This window comes from Arachis hypogaea, chromosome 20, assembly GCF_003086295.3.
Source record: "Arachis hypogaea cultivar Tifrunner chromosome 20, arahy.Tifrunner.gnm2.J5K5, whole genome shotgun sequence".
Taxonomy (NCBI): Eukaryota; Viridiplantae; Streptophyta; class Magnoliopsida; order Fabales; family Fabaceae; genus Arachis; species Arachis hypogaea.
Window position 1 is genome coordinate 143,342,522 of NC_092055.1, and position 21,147 is coordinate 143,363,668.

Consider the following 21,147-nt stretch of genomic DNA (forward strand, 5'->3'; position numbering starts at 1 on the left):
TTTTAAAAAGCAAAAAATATTACAATTATAACAATCATCAATAAAATTTTTTTTACTAGTTATAAAAAAATAATATCTATATACAATGAATTTAATTTTTATAACCTGTCAGTGTAAAACTGTTCTACATAATATATCCAATCACATAATATCATATTAGTCAAAATAACTACTTTTTATATTAATCACATGAATAATCATTCAAGAGAATGGTTATGATTGCATGACTATATAAAACGTTTTACACTGTCAATACATAAAAATTAAACTCATATATAATTATTATAAAAACTCATAGGAAGAGTTTCAGGTGTACTGAGAACACCGGTATTCCAATTATTTTAATCGTTGATCTAAATTATAAAAAAATATATAATATATATTAATTAAAATCAACGGTTAAGACAACTGGAACACCAGTGTTCTCCCCTACACTTGAAATTTTTCCAAACTCATATACTACTATTGCCACTAAAACTAATTTTTCTCTTATATTGAGGAATTTAGAGTGTAATAAATAAGAAAAGTTGAGAGAGAAGTACACAGAAGAGGAAAATGATTAGAGAGTAAAATGAGAGTTTATGGGGGAGGCAAAGGAGGAAGGAACAAATTGTATGGTTGTTGGGAATAAGATAGGAAACAAGAGAGGGAGAGAGATAAGGAAACTGCAAAGGGCAAAGCCCTACTCCCTCCTATTCTTTTAGTGGCCCCCCCTCTCTTCCCTTTGCTAAAGACACACCACCCTCTCCATCTACACCTCCTTAATAGGGACATAATTTACTCCCCCCTCTCTCTCTAATTACACTCTTGTATATTTGTATGTATTTCCGTATATATATAGGTACACAAGTATATATGCATTATTTATTTATGTACAAGACATCAAATGATTGAGGAATAAAAATAAATAAAAGAAGAGTTTGTGTGAAGAAGTAGCATAGCCAAGTTTCATTGCTTTCTTCTTCTCTTCTCTCCTTCTCACACAATAAATAACACCTGCTTAATTCAGGTGCTTATAATTCTTTCTTTCTTCTTCTTCTAAAGCATGGAACTAATAACTGAATTTTAATTTTGTTTTTCTTTCTTTGTGCAGATGAATTATATATTAATCACTTTGTAGTAGGTCTTTCACAAATCTAGCTACCAAGAAAAGTTCTCCAGTTAATTAATTACTTTGCTTAATTAATTAGCAATTAACATGGCTGCTACTTCTTCATCATCAACACCGTTCTTCCAAATCAGACAAGAGAATCATCATGAGAATCTGATTTCACAGCAGCAGCAGCAGCTTCTTCAATCGTCATCCACTACAACTTCTGCACCACCACCACCACCACCACCACCACTCCCTCAAAAGAAAAGAAGAAACCACGCTGCAGGAACACCATGCAAGTACCTCTCTCTCTCTCTCTCACACACCTCACACCAAAACCCTAAATCCTAAATTTATGTATATACTTAGGTTAATCATGCATATGTGATCTTAAATTTCTTTTTTCATCATCAATTGAAGCATATAATTCTCTTTCGGCGATTATTGTTTTATACAGATCCAGATGCAGAGGTGATAGCACTGTCGCCGAAGACGTTAATGGCGACAAACAGGTTCGTATGTGAAGTTTGCAACAAAGGATTCCAAAGAGAACAGAACTTACAGCTTCACAGAAGAGGACACAACCTTCCATGGAAGCTCAAGCAGAAGAACCCTAACAAAGAGCCTAAAAGGAAGGTCTATCTCTGCCCTGAACCCACATGCGTCCACCACCACCCTTCCCGGGCTCTCGGCGACCTCACCGGCATCAAGAAACACTTCTCTCGCAAACACGGCGAGAAGAAGTGGAAGTGTCACAAGTGTTCCAAGAAGTACGCCGTCCAGTCCGACTGGAAGGCGCACTCCAAGACCTGCGGTACCAAAGAGTATAGGTGCGACTGCGGCACCCTCTTCTCCAGGTACCGATATCAAAATTTAGCTACCAAATTCGTTACTGTAAAATACAGTAACGGATTTGGTAGCAATCTTTATTTTTTCATTAGTATAAGTATTTGTTATTCTACTTGTATTATGCATGCATGTCTGTTAGCATTAATGCATATTAGAAACATTTTTATTATAAATCTTTGTCAGCATGCATATTATAATGTGTGATAAAAAATATGATCATAAAAAAAAAAGAATTTAGAGAAATTAAAAGAAGTTCTATGTATTGTGTGCGAGTGTTAGTGGTGGCAGCGTCAGAGGCAGAAGACTGCACACACGTGAGCACACCTTACCGAAAAATAAATAATAATAATGAGGTTCAAAAATTTGAAATGTTTTGAGAAGAAAAAAACAAGCAAGTTCTACTTTATTTAATTTGTTCAATTGCATTGGAAACAACGCCCTCTATCTTCAATCTTCATCCCTTTTTTTTCTTCTCCCATTCACGTGTAGTTTTAAGCAACAATGTTATAAAGGGGCACAGGCACAGTGATACTGGCTTTTGTTTTCTTTCTACTTGGATTTTGGATATTAGGTGAAAACTCAGGTGAAGTCGACTTTACGTGAAGTTGATAGTTGAGAGCCGTTTGATGAAAATTTAGTCAAATAAATCAAATCATCTAATGGCTCTTAGGTATCAAATTCACGTGAAGTCGACTTCACCTGAGTTTCCACCTGGATATTAATTTTCTACATGGCATTTTATATATTCAAGTGAAAATAATTCCTTCTATATTTCTTCAAGTGTAATTTTATTTATTTGATTCAACAAACTTCACCATTAATTTGCAAATCTATATATTGAGATCATGCATGTAGATATGTAATGGTCACAGAGATTTTCCCAAAAAATTGGGAACTCGAATTTGCTAGTACGAATGTTTTGAGAAGCTGAGAGTGTGTTCATGGTAGAAAATGGACAACACATGGGGCAACTTAGCTTAGCTTGCATTTATTGATGCTGGTCCCATTGTTCATTCACTTTCATCAATTTGGCAAAATAATTCCTCTCTTTTCATGATATCAAAGAGAAGCCTCAAATTGGTAGCTTGATATGGAGTTGTTTGTGTGTATCAGATTTTTGGCATAATCCACTGGGCCCTCTTCTTCTGACCTAGTTGTCTTATTTTTTCAGAGAGATGCAGTTTTCTTAATTTCAACAAAAATTATATTAAGATTCATATTTGATTATAACTAATTGATTGCTTAATTTAGTTTTAAATTTTTTACATATATTACCATATACTATATAGTATATTAGATAGATTTGGTCGTTGTTTCACTCCTATGTTAAATAATTCCGTTAGGTTACTAACAACATTTCTGCCAACTTCTGCTAACTCTGATTTATAATGGTATTTAATGGAAGTGTCTTTGTGAATATGTCTAATAAAAATAATTTTTTTATGACGGTATCTAATGAAAGTGTCTCTATAAATGTATTTTCTGAATGTGTCATTTTATACATGTGTTTAAAATATAATAATTAATTATTATTGATAATAAGTTGGCAGATAATATATTGATACCTATACTTTTCCTTCATTAAATCTTATTATAGAATCTTTTGTCATTTAATCATATGTGATATAAACATGCTAAGTTAACTAGTCGAGCATTTCTAGTGTAACTAGTCTAGGTTATGTTGTTTAAACTTTCATCATTAGGTCTTACATAAATCAAGTTCACAAGAAAAAATCAGGTGAAAATTCAGATGCAGATGCAGTCAACTTTCACGTAAAGTTGATAATTGAAAATTATTAGATAAAAATTTGATTGATTTGACTAAATTTTTATTTAACAGTTCTCAATTATCAACTGCACCTGAGTTTCTATCGTAGATATAACTATATACTATAGAACACACAACATTTCTCATGAGAAAGATACTTGATGATAAGCAAAAATCTTTGTGAACCCTAATTATCATTCCCACTTTGCTGCTTCTTCCAATTATATAATTTAATTGTGGTTCTTGTTTGCATGGCAGGCGTGACAGTTTCATCACTCACAGAGCCTTTTGTGATGCATTAGCACATGAAAATGCATCAAGACACCCTCCTCTAAACCCTTTTGGAAATCTCTATCCCACAAACAACAACAACAACAACAACATCTTGAGCCTTGGAAATAGTACTACCACTTTCATTGCACCAAAATTTGAGCATTTAATATCACCACCGCCACCACCACCACCACCATTCAATAACAACAACCACCACCACCACCACCAATCTGCATTATTATTTTCACATCACTCGTCATCATCACCATCACCATTCTTCATGGAAGGATTTCAAGAACTCCAGCCTCATCATCAACACCAACACCAACAAGAACCCTTATTATTCTCATCTAATAATAACAACATGAACATGTTCAACCTCAGTTTCTTCCCAAGAAGCAATAATAGCAGTGGCGGTGGAAGTAGCATTATCACCGATCATCATCATCAAATTGGATCAGCTTTTTCTTCTTCTTCATCTTCAATCTTCGGCAACAATAATTCATCACTGCAACAACAACAACAACAACAACAACAAGAGAACAACAACAGCGACAACAACATGTGTTCTCCACACATGTCTGCAACTGCATTGCTCCAGAAAGCTGCACAAATGGGTTCAACAACTTCAACCACCAATAACAGTAACCACAGTGCTTCTTCTCTACTAAGAGCAATGGCCAATAATAATAACAACCACCACCACCACCTCAATGCTGACGTGGACAATGATGAACACAACGACAATCTTCGCGGATTGATGAACTCTTTGGCAAATGAAAACATATCTTCTTCCATATTCGGCAACGTGAAAGAGAATGGAAACAACCACAATAACAACAATCTTGCTGGTGTGTGCTTTGGAGGATCTGATGATAAGTTGACGTTAGATTTTCTTGGTGTTGGAGGAGTTATCAGAAACATCACTGGGATCAGTACTACTTCTTTCGACCCAACAATGCAATGATATATAACCTAGTTTTATTATTAATTAATATCAATATAATGTGTATTAGAGATTAATTTCTTTTATTTTTTTTCACTTTTTTTTTTCCAAAGAATGTCTAATTGCAATGCCAACTTATACATGATGACATTGTTAACTAAGTAATATATGTCATAAGCATCACTTTTGTGCATATAATTCTCTAATCAATCCCGCTACGTTACCAACAACATTTCTACCAATTTCTGCCAACTCTGATTTATAGCGGTATTTAACGGAAGTGTTTTTATGGATGTGTCTAATAAAAATATTTTTTTATGGCTGTGTCTAATGGAAATGTCTTTATAGATGTATTTTCTAGATGTGTCTCTTTATACATGTGTTTAAAATATAATAATTAATTATTATTGGTAATAAGTTGACAGATAGTATATTGGTACCTTATACTTTTCTTTCTCGTATACTTTTTTGTTTTTAATATTAAATGTGAAAGGTAAGAAATAAAAAATGAGTTATACTACGTGTATACTAAAATCAGTCACCAATATAAAATACATGCTAGAATATAAATATATATTGAAAATAAATTAAATTACATATGTATTTATACACAAATATATTGGTGACTAATTTTAGTGACTGATTTTAGTGTACAAATAGCATTTTTGATAAAGAAATATGCATAGGAAAAAAAAATCTTGAAAACTAACCCTTTTTCCAAACAAAAAAAAAATTAAAATAAAATATTTAAAATAAAAAAACCAAAGTCTAACTAAAAAGAACATTTAAGAATGAAAAAATGTAAAATTAATTTAAGATTTTAGCAATTTAAAATTTAAAATTTAAGATTTATAATTTAAAATTTAAGGTGGTGGGTAGGTTAACGGTGGATAAATGAAATTATGGTGTTAAAAAAAAAAGAAGAAGGAGTGAAAAGAAATAAAAGATATAAAGGAATTAATTTTTTTAAAAAATGAGAGTAATATAATTGAATTTGTTTGTTGATTATATTGGTTATTTTTTGTGAACTCCCTAATTAAGTTGATAAAAAAAATGGTTCAATAATTTCTCTTGATAATTAGGGTTTCGATAATATAAAGTGTGAAATATTCATCAACACGTCCTTTAGTGTCCATTTTCTCTAGTTCTTTGAAAGTGATAGGCAACCAATTAATTAATAATGTATATTGTATAGATTTATATTTATAAATATTTACTGTTGCATTGAATTTTCATGGCTCCGAGGATAGAAAAAAATAAAATAAAATAATTACTAGCAGTAAAGAGTAATGTGGATAGTGAAACATATATAAATATAAACGAGGAAGCTGGCTCTCACTTTCTGAGAATCTTCACATGTTGGCTATATTCCAAGGGAAGCGACAAATATGATTTCCTTTCACTTTATTTCATTATTATTTTTCTTACCGTCTATATATAATATTCCCAAAACTAACCTTAAAAGTAAAGCTAGCTACTAGCTAGTTTTTCTACCTAATACCATATAATTAAAGAATAATAATTCTATTTAATTTGATGCTAATTAAGCTAAGGTAGTTCTGTATCCTAGCCATATATAGTTTTTAGGTACTATTTTGTGTTCACATATTCTCTCTTAATATTTATGTCTCAAGTTATTATTGCATGATATAGCATGCATTATATTGTAGAGGTAGCGTACTTTTTTTTTCTTAGAACGTTAGTTAGGGTTAGCTAGCTAGCTTACGAGTCAATTTTAATTTGTCAATGATTTTTAATATATATTACCAATTATATATTATGAGGACCAAATGTAGAATAATCGATTTAATTGTTTACTTAAACAGATGTGAGATGTTTGAATTTTATTTTACTCATGCATAGCGATAACATTACGTGACATTTTTTTGTCGTGAGTGATTCCATTATTTGTTTTGGGCATAGGGATATCATTTAGTCCGTGACCATATCATATCGTCTTTATGCATGTTGTACTTTGTTTTCCTTTTATTTTAAGTTATTTTTTTTGCCCTTATTTTTTAGAGACACTTAAATAAAATAAAAATTTATATGTAATTTATTTTTATGAAAAATTACTAGTTAAAATTATTAAATAATTTAATATACTTAATTACATTATTATTTAACCGTTTAACGATTCTCAACTAATAATTTTACGTAAAAACTGGACTTGAATTTCTACCTTAAATAACAAGGAGAGTTTATCAACCATGCTCATTCCATACAAAACCAGGCATTCTTAGAAAGAGATAACATGCTTTTTATTTTTTTAAAACAAAAATTATTAAACTTTTTAACCATCGGACCAAAAAACATATCTAGTTACAAGTTTACTCGTCCGTTTAAACAAGTGTTGGGAGTTCGAACTCCGCCTTGTACATGTATGCAGTAACTCATTGGCCAGTGACAGACCTTTAAATGGAGCTCAGATCCGCGACGGATTAGTCATTAACTTGTCGGGGTTGAAAGATACCGTTTGAGTAAACAAAAAAAAAACTATATATATATATACATATATATACACACTCATCATCACTGAAAGTACAATTGACTTCTCCACTTCCAACAATATATGCTGCAACGAGGAAATCATCGTTTCTAATATAAGTAGTAGGTGTTTGGATTATTTAAGCATTAGTTTTAGGTTTGAATTAATTAATTTTTAAGACAGTGTGTATGCTGTGAGTTTTATATTTAATTTACAGTAGGTTTTTTACCTAATAAAAAAATGAATTATTCCAATAGAACTATAAATTAGTTGTTAAATCTCAGCCGATGATTATCTAAAACTGTGTTTAAAAGAGAGATTGAGACTGAGAGTCGTTAGATGAAAATTTAGTCAAATCAGTCAAATCATTTAACGACTCTCAAGTATCAACTTTACGTAAAGTTCACTGCACCTGAGTTTCTACCTTATCATAAAGATAATGATTATTACGAACCTTATTATTCATGCCACGTGGCACATCGTCAGTGTTTGGCCATGTTGGTGGTGGTTGAAGAATTTAATTCAACGAAAACATGACAAAGTGCACCATAACTAATCATCAACAATCAACAAATAGTTAACACAACTGGGAGTTCAATAAATGAAGGTGGAGAATGTTTTCCTCATTTTTTTAATATAATTTATTAACAAGAAATATTTATATTAATACAATAACATTGAACTACAATTTTTTTTTTCTGATCAGCTACATGTGAGAAGCGATGATGATTATTAATGGAGATTGAAACAAGAAGAACGTAACACAATAATGATTTAAGCAGGGCAGTGGGTACTTAGTACTTATGGTGTGACTGTCTGTAGTGTGTACCCTCTTCTTGTATAGATATCTTCTCTGTGTTGTTCACGGCAAAATTAAACAACAACACGTGAACATGGAAATTATTTGGACATGTCTCCCATCCAGGACAAACTAACGAGAAATCTAGCTAGGCTCCTTTTGCTGCGGTACAGTCACAACACAAATGTTTTTTAAAATATTCATGTTGATTATTTTCGGAGAAAATGAAATAAACAAATAAATTGACTGTTCAACCAACTCAAATTAGTTATTTTAGAGATCATAATTTAAAAATTAGGAAGAATAATAGGGAGTGGATCCTCTCCAGTGAAAAAAAAATTGGATGGTGTCAATTGTGATTTTTCACCTTTTATTGTTCTCTCTCATATTTAATTTTGGCCCCATTTATAAAGTTAAGTGTGAGAGATCACACTGCATTTCTTATAAGTGTTGAAAAAACTGGAAATGATCCATTTACAGAATAATGAGTGTACAATATTAAAATTTCGTAAGTCGTTAGAGAGACAAAAAAAAGTTAGAATTTATTTTATTTAATTATTATTAATTATTACAACAATAAATATTAAATAGGAAAAGTCTAGGAGGCCAGCAACTTTGTTAAATTGTGGCCAGCATGTAACCAGCAAAGAAAAGTGAGCCATTGGATGAAATCTCACACCAATCTCACACCATTAAAACCATCATTGATGGCTATTTGATGGCTACAAATCACAAAAATTACTGGCCTCCTAGCATTCCTCTATTAAATAAGTTAAATTTTAACTGATTTTAACTAATTTTTTTTATCAAATATTTCCGTAAAACATTGATTTATATGTTCACACTAAATATTCACTTCTATTGGATCATTAATTTATATCTATGAATTAAGATCTTAATTCATGTATCTCTCCTTTGAAAAATCAAGAAGAGTATTTAATCATTTTTTTCTAAAAAAATATTATTTTATATGTTAAAATAAATTATTAAAATCAATTATTAATATATTATTTGTGTATAAATATATCTGTGATTTGATTTATTTTTAATGTATATTTATATTCTAACATATATTTTATACTAATAACTAATTTTAATGACTAATTTAAATATACATATAACATAATTTTTTTTTTTAAATTTGATAACAAGTTATTTTATAAGAATAATGCTATAGGGATAAAAATTTAGAATTTTTTATTTAATATTTATAATTTCATAAATATAATATTTATAATTATATATTTATTATATTTAATATTATATATTTATTTCAGCGATAATTAATGAATATAAATAAAAATAAAGAAAATAAATTATAATTATTTTTAATCTCAAATAACTTTGACTTTCAAACAATTATATTTTATAATAACGCTCTTTCCTAACTTAAACTTTGTTCTCCAAACATTTTCATTGTAGCTAGCATCGACATCTTTTAACTATTAGATGTGATGAGATAATCTAATATTACGAATGATAGAATATAATTAAGATCAATTAGGATTAATTAGTATTATTTAATATATCTGAATACTTATTATAGGAAATTACGTCTTTATTATTACGATTCTTTTAGTATCTATAAATACTTTTTTATATTGTATCATTCAAAATAATTTGAATAGACAACTTGAATAAACAACTTGATTATACTCAATATAATACACAAATCTTTTCTCTAGTTTAGTCTCTTGTTTCTAACTACGAATTTCATGTTCTAGTTAATAGTAAAAAAATATCTATGAAGTAATGTTTTTTCAGATCCTAGAAGATGATTCACGTGGGGGATCGGAGGGAATTGAAGGGGGTTTATTTATGGTTCACATAGCTTCCATTTTTCATTACATAGGCACCGTGAGAGACTAATAAGAGGGAAAAAGACAAAGGAAGCCATAGGAGAGGGAAAGAGAAACCAAACTGTACACAAAAAGAAAGCATCTTAAACCCTTTCCCTCTCTCCATACCTATATATAGTCACCCACCTGAAGGAATCTAACAAGTCAGAATCCATTTCTCATCTTGCATGATTTGCAATTTTTGATCATATACAAAATTTTAAAATGTTTCATGATGAAACATATGTTAATTGGAAGTGGCAATTGATGGATTACAATAATGTACTTATAACATACAGCAGAAGTAATAATAAAATAATTTTAAAAATTTATTTTGTGTTTAAAATTTTTTCGAATAACATAAATTAAGTATAAATATCTAAATTTATTAATTAAGATACTTTTTAATGACCTAATAATATAAAGGAGTATAGTTTTACTAAGAAAATAAAAAGAATAAAGTATAATTTTTTTTATTTTTTAATTCTTAACTAATTCTTAGAGTATGTAGCTTAATTGTCAAACTCTAACTTGTTATCATTTATTATAATGAACTATGAATAATGTAAGAAATTTATTTCTTTATTCATTCAATCTCTTTGACAGTCACCAAAAAAATTCAATCTCTTTGACCAATGTTTTATTTATCTCAATTACTTAAACTCTTTATTCAGAGTTGACGAATTTTTTATTAACCAATCATTAATTCTACAATTATTTAAATCATACATCACAATATTCATTCAACTAGTACCTTAGCATATTAGGTATCCAAAATCAAAGTATAATAGATACGTTATTAATTACTATGATAGTCACACGTAAAAAGAAATTAACTCTATTATCATGTTCATTTTGAGAATATCCTATAGACAAATATACAGTAATTATAACCATTAAAAATTTGTATGCATTATCTATATATATAATTTAATAAATAAGATCTATTAATTTTCATGCAAGAAAGTATATATATATATATATATATATATATATATATATATAACGTATGTCTTTTTTAATAATTTTATAATTAAAAATAACTTAATTAAATTAAAAAATATTTATTTTTTAACATTATATTTATTGCCATAATAATAAGTTTTTAAATTTAATCATAAACTTTATTGTATTAATCCTTTCACTAAATAATATATATTAATAATAATAAATTATTTAACACATAATAAATTAAATTAAGGTCATACTAATTATTTTCAATAGGAACATAGTTAGTAAGTTAATTGGGAATATGACTTTTTTTTTCCATATTTATTATATGCTTGCTAGTATTTAAAATAAAGTTAGCTGCTAATTCTGCTAATATTTCAATATATGATTGATTATTTTGTGAAAAATTCTTTTACAAATAGTAGGATACATGGGAATTAAATTTATATATAAATTACTTAAATTCAATTTGGACAAATAATTACATAAAAAGACCAAACAACGATCTATCAATAATACACATATCTTTAATTCTGTATTGACACATCTTGGTTAAATACTTAAATCATATTTTTGAAGTGACCTTTTGGATGTAAAAGCTTGTTTAATTTGTGAGATAATGTGATTTACATACAATGACATGCACGTGAAAATCTAAAATCCTACTAAAAATTGTACACAAGTATAAATTAAATGCTAAATCTAAAATTTATTATTGAATTTAATATGTATTTTAAGAATATGTTTAAAATTATTATAAATAGAAAGTTTAAAATTTTTTTAAAATAAATACATAACAATTATATTATAAATTTACAGGAAAATTATATATATAAATCAATTTAAAACTAATGTTAGCGGACACTTCGTTGAATTGTCGTATCCGCGTGTTGGACACATTTTAGATACGACATTCATCGACACTCATCCGACACGTGTTTCTGCCACTTGTTCAACCGTATCTTAATAAAAATAAAAATTCTTCTTCGGACATGCTTGGACACATCTAAATACCATCACGTATCAGTGTGTCAAACCTTATTCTTAACATGTATTTTTTAAATGAGTTTATAAATAATATATAGGGATAAGTACTTTTTTCGTCCCCAAGGTCTGGGGTCAAAATCAAAATCGTTCCCGACATTTTTTTCTTATTAAAATCATCCTCAACGTTACAAAACGTTATAAAATCGTCCTTTTCCACTTCAATTTTTTTTTACCGTATTATCCTTTATTATTAATAAAAATAATTAAAAATAATATTAAAAAATTAAAACAAACTCCCCCCTCCCCTCCCCTCCCGTAACTCCCCCACTCCCTCACTCATCCTCCCGTAACCCCCTCACCCCCTCACCCCACTACCCACTCCCGTAACTCCCTCACCCCCTCACCCTCCCGTAACCCCCTCACCCCACTCCCGCCCCACTCCTGTAACCCCCCATCCCCTTTCTAATGCCCCTCTCTTAAAAATCCCAACCCCAATTTCAATTTTAATTTTTCTTAACCAAAACAACAAACAAAATTTAAACAGAATTAATTAAGAACCTAATTGCAAACAAGGAAAGAAAACGCAGAGACAGGGAGATAGCGACAGGGACAGCTGCAGCTGATGGGTCGCTGGCGGTCTGGGCATGACGGAAGGGAGAAGAAGGACTGCCATGGTGGTCTGTGATTCGGTTCTGTGCTTGAGAAGGAGAGAGGCTCTATTCCGCTGTTCTGAAAGTTCCGTTTCAGTGAAAAGGAGAGCGAGCTGGAGGTGATGGGTCTCGCACAGAATAAAGGAGAACCGGTGGCGATGTGGGTTCTGGAAAGAAGAAGGCTCGGTGGTTCGCTGATGATGGTGGTTTCTGGTTTGAGGAGGTGCAGGGGTGTGCGAGGCAGGGAAAGAGAAAAGAAGGAAAGAAAGAGAGGCTCGCTGGCGGTTAGGGTTGCTGGCGTGGTGGAGGTGGTTGACGCGAAGGTGGTTCGGCGATGGTGGTTCTCTGGTTCTCTGGTTGATGGAGTGAGGAGGTGGGAGAGTGGGAACTGATGATGATGATGGGATGGGATGGGATTTGGGGCTGGGGTTTGGAGGTAGGTGTAGGAGGAAGGGAAGTTTGGGGGGGGGGGGGAGGGAGAGATGCTGATGGGTGTGGGTGGGGGTGGGGTTTTATTTTTTTAATATTATTTTTAATTTTTATTAATAGTTAAGAGTAATTTAGTTCAAAAAAAATAAAAAATGACGATTTTATAACGTTTTGTAACTGATGATGATGATGGGATGGGATGGGATTTGGGGCTGGGGTTTGGGGGTAGGTGTAGGAGGAAGGGAAGTTTGGGGGGGGGGGAGAGATGCTGATGGGTGTGGGTGGGGGTGGGGTTTTATTTTTTTAATATTATTTTTAATTTTTATTAATAGTTAAGAGTAATTTGGTAAAAAAAAATAGAAAAGGACGATTTTATAACGTTTTGTAACGTTGATGATGATTTTAATAAAAAAAAAAGGTCGGGGACGATTTTGATTTTGACTCCAGACCTTGGGTTGCGTTTGTTTATAGAGACGGACACTGAGACAGGGACACTGAGACACAAAATCGTGTTTGGCAGAGGAGACATGGACAAAGACAATGTATCCAGAGACACTAACAAGGGACACAACTTATTTTTTATTTTTTCTTTTATTATTCTTGTTAATTTTTTATAATTATATTTTTTATTGTTATATTTTTCATTTCAAATTTTTTGAATGAAAAAAATGAGAATAAATTGAATTTTCATAATTTGTTCTAGTTTGTCACCAAACAGAATACAAGAACACAAAATTTTGTGTCTCTGTCCATCAGTGTCTTGTCCTGTCCTGTTCTTAAAAACAAACGCAGTGGGGACAAAAAAGTACTTATCCCTAATATATATTATTTTTAGTAAGATAAAAAATATTTTAGATACTTTTATATAATTAAAAGAAGAATTAATTAAAAACAATTAAAAAATTATTTTATATTTTAATATCAATAAAATATCAAAAATCATTATAATTTATCTAAAAAATACTTTATATTCTATATATATGCCGTGTTTCCATGTCTTAGCTTATAAGATTTTAAAATTCGTGTGCCTGCGTGTCCTGTGAGTGTCCATGCATCATAGAATGTTAGATATTTGCATAATATTGGTTTTCAATTGATTTATTTATGTAAAATTTTTTTAAATTTACATTTTATATATTTTCTATAAAAAAAAGTATCAATTAATAATTTTAATATGTGTTTTTAATACACATATTAGTTAAACTTATTTATTATTTCATGTCCTAAATTATTCCTTTTTTTTAAGTGTCACCAATAATAAATACCAAATTATTCTCACCAAAACCCAACCATTAGATAATTTTAGAAATTTTTTGTGGTTTGAGAATAAATAATATTTTTATTATGTATTATTTATTTAGTTTCATTTTAATAATATAATTCAATTAAAAATAATAGTAACTTAATATAATGCGCCTGAAAATTTCTCGTCTAATAATTCCATGATTTCCATAGTCATTATTAGTCAATGGTCACCACTCCCCCCTACTTTGACTTGTGTTACCTGCTTGTGTGGGTTTTTAAAATTGTTGTCTTCTCTGTCGTTTTATCTCAAAACGACACAACACCGCCCAACATGAACGCACCAACGACACTCAATGCACCTCTCACGCACCCGAAGATTCCAGCCGACGGCGCACCGCCACACTGCCGGTGACTCCTTCCTTACCATGTCACCGGAACCCGTTGTCATCCATCTCCGGCGTACCCTCGCCGCCGCCCTCCTCTTCTTCGCCGTTTCTCTCTCTTGCTTGATTCTCTTCGGAAACTTCGAGCACTTTCGGTTCTTCCCTTCCTCTCATCGATTCCCCAATCTCCCCACCGTTTTCCCTTCGCAGCTCAACGATGCCGACGCGGTGAGTTAAGGTTCTTAGCTCCCCTCTTTATGTAGAAAAGAAAAGTTTGATTTTGTGTTTTCTCGAATAAGGTTTTATTTTTTTGTACTAATTTGAGATTTTGAGCTGAAATCTGTGTTGTTTAGTTAGCTTATGATGTATATTTTAGATTGAAATGTCTTTCAATGGTGTTGTTGGTTAGGACTTGGGAGTTACTTTTTTTTGGATAGTTTTGTTTTCTTTTTTTTAATGATCCAGTGACTAATTATTAATCCCGATGCAATGATGAAACAGAGGAGGATGAAAATCATGAAATCATGCCCCCATTTCCTTTTTTTTTTTTTTGAGAAAATTGTTTCTTTGGATATTATGCAAATTTAGTAGTTGGCTTGTTCTCCAAATTTAGTAGTTAGCTCACTAGTCCGTTTAAGAAAGTGTCGATGGTTTGAATCCCACCATATGCATGCAGCAACCCATTGACCAGTGGAAAACTCTTAAATGGAGCTCCGATTTGCAACTGATTAGTCATTCGTCTGTCAGGCTGAGGAATACCGTAGGAAACAAAAAAAAAAAAAAAACTTGTGATTGGAAAGTTTGGATGTCAGGCAAATTTATGGAGAAGCTATCATGGTGGCAGATGGTCATGTGATTTGGGCAAAGTTTCTTTTCCACATCTCATAGCTTAGTTTTCTTCCATGTCCATGCTCTAGCCCTGTTTTTTACAAAAAAAAAAAGTAGTTGGCTTGTGTAATAGTTGAAGAAAAATCTAGTTATATCCTTAATGCCTGTACTTTCTAAGCCTCGCTGCCACTCCACGAGAGGTGTTGAACATGCCGGCTTGTTTACTATGGTTTTTTGTTTGCTTGACAAAACACTGCAGTTGTTGAGGCAAAGTCTGGAATCAAAATCAAGGCTTTCTTGAATTCTTCTTGTGTTTTATTTGTTCAATTTGTTGGTGGAAGAAGTGGTCACAGTTTTTATTCTGTTTGGCTCTTCAGGCTAGCAATGAATATCCACTCGAAGAAATTCTGAAAGAAGCTGCCATGGAAGACAAAACTGTTATCTTAACCACATTAAATGAAGCATGGGCATCACCAAATTCAGTCATTGATCTTTTCCTTGAGAGCTTTAGAATTGGATATCGTACACGTAGGCTTTTGAATCATTTAGTAATTATTGCATTGGACCAAAGGGCGTTTGCACGCTGTAAAGTTATACACACCTATTGCTTTTTGCTTGTTAGTGAAGACAGTGACTTTCATGAAGAGGCATATTTTATGACTTCTCGCTACCTGAAAATGATGTGGAGAAGGATAGATTTTCTACGTTCTGTTCTTGAGATGGGGTACAATTTTGTATTCACAGTAAGTATTTCAATGGCTAATCCCTTTCTATTTCACATGATGTAATCTTTGGAATTGTCTCTTACTGTTATTAACCTGGAAAAGCTTTTCAGAGTATGAAATTTTCCTTTTAATCCACCAAATTGTAATAGCAGCTTATTCATAACCTGATCAACCGCAGCCAAATTTTTAGCCCTGCATTTGATTGTTGATTCTTCCATTATACACACACTAAGTTTCTTTTACATGATGGAGAAAAATTTTAAAAGGAAAAGAAGAATTAAAATATTCTATATAGGAAGCAAGATACATTTCTAAGATGTCTAAATTAGATTGATGTGATTGTATTCCTCTTCCAGGATGCCGATATCATGTGGTTCAGGGACCCATTTCCTCAGTTTCACCATGATGCAGATTTCCAGATAGCATGCGATCATTTCACGGGTAGCTCGTATGATTTAGAGAATAGACCCAATGGAGGGTTCAACTTTGTAAAGTCCAATAATAGATCAATAGAGTTTTACAAATTCTGGTATTCTTCGCAAGAAGTCTATCCGGGATACCATGATCAGGATGTGCTCAATTTCATCAAGGCAGACCCTTTCATCACCGATATAGGACTGAAAATGAGGTTCTTGGATACAGCAAATTTTGGTGGCCTTTGTGAACCAAGCAAAGATTTAAATCAAGTTTGTACAATGCATGCAAATTGTTGCTATGGCATGGATAGTAAGCTTCACGATCTTAGAATTATGCTTCAGGATTGGAAATACTATTTGACCTTGCCTCCTAAGTTGAAGAGATTGTCAGTTATCTCCTGGAGGGTTCCTCAGGAATGCAGGTTGGCTATATTTAATTTGGTTCTTGCTTACCATTTTGATTTACCTTTTGCTCTTTTTTGTTTTAATTAATGGATTCTGATTGGGTTGAAACGTTTTCTCAGCATTGATTCTCTCCAGCACCAAGGTTCACCGGAGATGAGTGTTGAAGAGGATTAGAGTTTCATTGCACATTTCTCATACATGATTATTGATTAATTACATGATGCATCAAAGTGAAAGTTCTACTAGGATGCTGCAAAAACAGACTATATAGCACTGATACTAACATGGAGACAGGACATGGGACACAATATAACATGAATATCTAGGATACTCACTCCAAATTTTGGAAGTTGTAACATTTAAGATACTGATATCATATGTGTATATCTTGTACTATTTTCTTTGTTTGTGTGTTATACTGTGCTCAAGTCCCCAGAAGAAAAAAAAATACAAGCAGGTTGTCATTGTATTTGTAAGGTGTGATTAGTAAGTGTCATAGGACAAAAAAAAATAGACACAGGAAATAGAAGACAAAATAGAAAACTTGTGTCTTCTTCTTGTCTCCACCTTTTATGGATTTTGGGTTGATAGAAAATTATAAGCAAATTTTGTCTCAAAATATTAAACATTTTGCTTGTCTTCCTTAAATAAGTTCGTTGTTTCTGTTAATCACTTGTTATTTCAACCCATATAAGATATTTTACTTTTTCTGTTCTCTCTAATCTCTGGTTGTTTTGTGCTTGAAATATACGAGGATGATTTCTCTAATCTATATAAGAATTTTTCTGGTTAAAGTATGGAAACATTGACAAGTGGATATAGCAAATTATGTAAGTGACATTAATCTGTTCATTCTTCTTCTATTTTACATTCTATAATGTAAGTGACAGAATGAGACTTGAGAGCTTAACGCCTTAACCAAATATGGTTACTAAAAGGGTGAAGTAGCCAGTTCTTTTAATTTAAAAAAAAATTAAACATCTTATTTTAATCTTATAAAATTTTAAATGGGTTAAATATTGTCTGATCGTTAAATTTGATAAGAACAATTAGTATATTCAAGAGTCAATAATAATTAATTTTAATACATAAGTAAAATTGACTCGTTAATGATAAACAACGTAAGTTTTTTCTTTAATTGAGAAGCATTGATGATTGATTGATAGGATTAGGAATTTATTTATAAGAAAGAAATCGAAAAGATGAAATATTACAAAAAAAATTTGATTATGTTTTTTATTTTTCTAATATATTGAAAAAGATATAAATTAACAATAATATTGTTAATGCTTATATTACTTATTCTATTAACTATTTATATTAAATTTAATGATAAAATAACATTAAATTTATTTAAAAAATTCTAAATAAAAATAAAACGTTTAAACCGTTAACTATAAAAAAAGAATTTGACCCAAATATTAAAAAATAAAATAACACTTTACCCGTTATTAAATTTTGCTATATCACGAGGCTCATTCTCCCAGCAAAATAGTTGCAAGCTTTTTCATCCTTTTTTCCTTTTTAGAATGTTTATTTATTTATTATTACAATAAGAGAAATTGTTATTTTGTCAAGCAAATGTTTTTCTTTTCTCACTCTTTTTATCCATTATATATGACATTTAACGATTAGCAATGCTGGGTGTAAATTACCGAATTGGACCGAAAATTATCACAGAACCAAACCGAATTTTACAACAACCGATTGAAAAATTGAATTAGTGTGAATGGATAAGAACTGAATTAGTGTGAAGATGGCTCAAAAATAATTTCTTAACTTTACTCTAATACTATATTAGAAATTAAATATATCTAATTCAACTTCAAAAACCAATTTTTGCAATAAAATTTGCTTCATAGTTATACAGTAAAAGAAAATTATTGATGATGAATTGGTAAGATAAGATAGACGAATCTAGGTTCGGCAAGAACCAAAGGAGGTATCTCTTAGCTTTTTCAAACTGTATCTTCGTTAACTCTTTTTTTTTTTTCATTTATATATATTAATATTACTATAACTTTGTTAGGTTACAATGCATCTTCTAATCTTGATTAAAGAATAATTAATTAGTAACAGCAGAACGAATTGTGTTTATTATTTTTCTTGTGAGAAACACGAGCTGCATGCATGTGCCTAGTCATCATTTTCTTTTTCTCAGCTTGCTTAATTATTTGTGGGGTAAGTCTTTAACTATATATATTCCAAAAATTAAAATGGCAATACATAAAAAAAAAATGATAAATATATGGTGGAAATTTAGCCGAAAAGGAATATATATGGTGGAAAACTTTCAAGAGAGCTGCTTGAAAGTCGTAAAGATTAAAGATTGGAATATGCTCTTTCTTCTTTTCTTTTTTTTTTCTTTCCCTTTTTTGTGGATTTTTTGAAGCTAAAAAAATTAAATAGGATAAAGCAAATATATAAAATAGGAATAATAATAATGCATGGGAATCACTTGCTACTAGACACAAACTAACGAAAAATACTATAGAGTCATTAAAATTTATTATTTTTAGTTATCAATTAATAATTAATATTTAAAAATATAAATTAAAATATATTATTAAATTGTTAAATTAAAAAAAATTAAAAATAATAAATTTTGATAACTCTAATATTTTTTCAAACTAATTATTGGGAATCGCCTTCAGTGACACTTAGTCTTCCATTAGTGATTGAAAAATTGCCATCCAATAGGAACATGTTTGGACAAATATATGCTCTTCCAACTCAACACAATCTATATAATATTAAAGAAAAATAATTAAAAATGCAAAATTCTCATATGTTTGTTGAATTTGGAAAGTCCATTAGTATAATATCGTATCAAAATCCCTGTTAATTAATTAATACAAAGGAAATTGCCCACTCTCTTGCTAGCTAGCTAGCTAGTTCTAAAGAGAGAACCTTGACTTTGGTGCCAAGGGTATCTAATTTTATTTCTTATAACTTCAACTCCCCTGAAAATGTGGCATTATTGGGGCCCATTAAGAATCAAAACAATGCTTTATTTGGGCCCCACTATATTAGTTTTGTGCTGGCATAGTGGCTTTCCATGAAACATAAATAACCTAATTCAATTAACTTGGTCTATTAAAATTTAAGGTATATATAATTTCCTCCTCACACGCTATCCTTTTTGTTTAAGCAAATTAGGTTTGATAAAATGATACTCCATGCATAGATTCATTATATTGCCCATTTAACATAATATACATACAATATATATTAATTAATTTCAAAATCATAAATTCAAATTGTAAAAAAAAAAAATTAAAAAAGATCTTCCATAGCTAAAGAGCAAGACATAGTTTAAAACTTAATTAACAAAAATACTATTTTATACACCAAAATTAATTATTAAAATTAATCACTAATGTATTTGTATATAAATACATGTGTAATTTAATTTATTTTTAATGTATATTTATATTCTAACATATTTTTTTGAAACAAAAAACTCAACACAACAAGGTAAAACAGCTAAAAAGTACAACCTTATTAGTTACTAAGTAACGAAACAAAAAATTCAACTGTAGTCATTTTTGACATTACCATCAACAACTAGAAGAATAAAAATAAATCCACTCTTTGTAGTTCTTAATCGACTTGTTGATAACATTCGCAACACTTGTTTTTTTATTCCTAACTATCCTGTCATTCCTTTCGAGTCAAGTATTTCAGATGATAGCACAAAACCCATCAACAAATAATGATCCGATAAATTTCTCTGCCCATCTTAAAGCCACGTCTCAAGAAACTCTTTAATCCATTCCACCCTAACCAACACCCGATCAATGCGATTGCACGATTAGCCCCTAAACCAAGTAAACTTACGGTCGCTTAGCTCTAAATCTATTAGCTCCATATCCTGTATCCAGCTTCTAAAATCTTTCGCTGCTGCTATTAATGTATTGGCTTCTTTCCTCTCATCCACTGTCACAACCTCATTAAAGTCACCCATATAATAAATTGGGACTTGACATAACCAGAGATAAAACTCAACTCTTCTCACACAGTAAACTTGTCCTCTCTAGCATACACACAAGCAAAACGCACAATTGAAATTAT

At 30.6% G+C, this 21,147-nt stretch overlaps 2 protein-coding genes across 2 annotated transcripts; both read left to right on the forward strand.

Moving 5' to 3' along the window:
• Positions 1–669: 669 nt before the first annotated feature.
• Positions 670–5,122, forward strand: LOC112783289 (uncharacterized). The gene is made up of 4 exons (XM_025826177.3): positions 670–1,009; positions 1,094–1,388; positions 1,551–1,950; positions 3,969–5,122. The coding sequence occupies exons 2-4, from the start codon at positions 1,199–1,201 to the stop codon at positions 4,948–4,950; spliced, it is 1,572 nt and encodes a 523-aa protein (XP_025681962.1). The 5' UTR covers positions 670–1,009; positions 1,094–1,198; the 3' UTR covers positions 4,951–5,122.
• A 9,382-nt stretch (positions 5,123–14,504) lies between these two features.
• Positions 14,505–17,701, forward strand: LOC112784496 (uncharacterized protein At4g15970). The gene is made up of 4 exons (XM_025827728.3): positions 14,505–14,927; positions 15,905–16,270; positions 16,609–17,090; positions 17,193–17,701. Exons 1-4 carry the CDS (start codon positions 14,670–14,672, stop codon positions 17,245–17,247), a joined length of 1,161 nt encoding a protein of 386 aa, XP_025683513.1. The 5' UTR covers positions 14,505–14,669; the 3' UTR covers positions 17,248–17,701.
• Positions 17,702–21,147: the final 3,446 nt, after the last annotated feature.

Bases quoted from the DNA above. Each gene is read 5' to 3' on its own strand.
- LOC112783289 (XM_025826177.3), top strand. From the start codon at position 1,199: ATGGCTGCTACTTCTTCATCATCAACACCGTTCTTCCAAATCAGACAA. The intron at 1,389-1,550 runs GCAAGTACCTCT...TGTTTTATACAG, and splicing joins CCACGCTGCAGGAACACCAT to ATCCAGATGCAGAGGTGATA. The intron at 1,951-3,968 runs GTACCGATATCA...TTTGCATGGCAG, and splicing joins TGCGGCACCCTCTTCTCCAG to GCGTGACAGTTTCATCACTC.
- LOC112784496 (XM_025827728.3), top strand. From the start codon at position 14,670: ATGCACCTCTCACGCACCCGAAGATTCCAGCCGACGGCGCACCGCCAC. The intron at 14,928-15,904 runs GTGAGTTAAGGT...TTGGCTCTTCAG, and splicing joins AGCTCAACGATGCCGACGCG to GCTAGCAATGAATATCCACT. The intron at 17,091-17,192 runs GTTGGCTATATT...ACGTTTTCTCAG, and splicing joins AGGGTTCCTCAGGAATGCAG to CATTGATTCTCTCCAGCACC.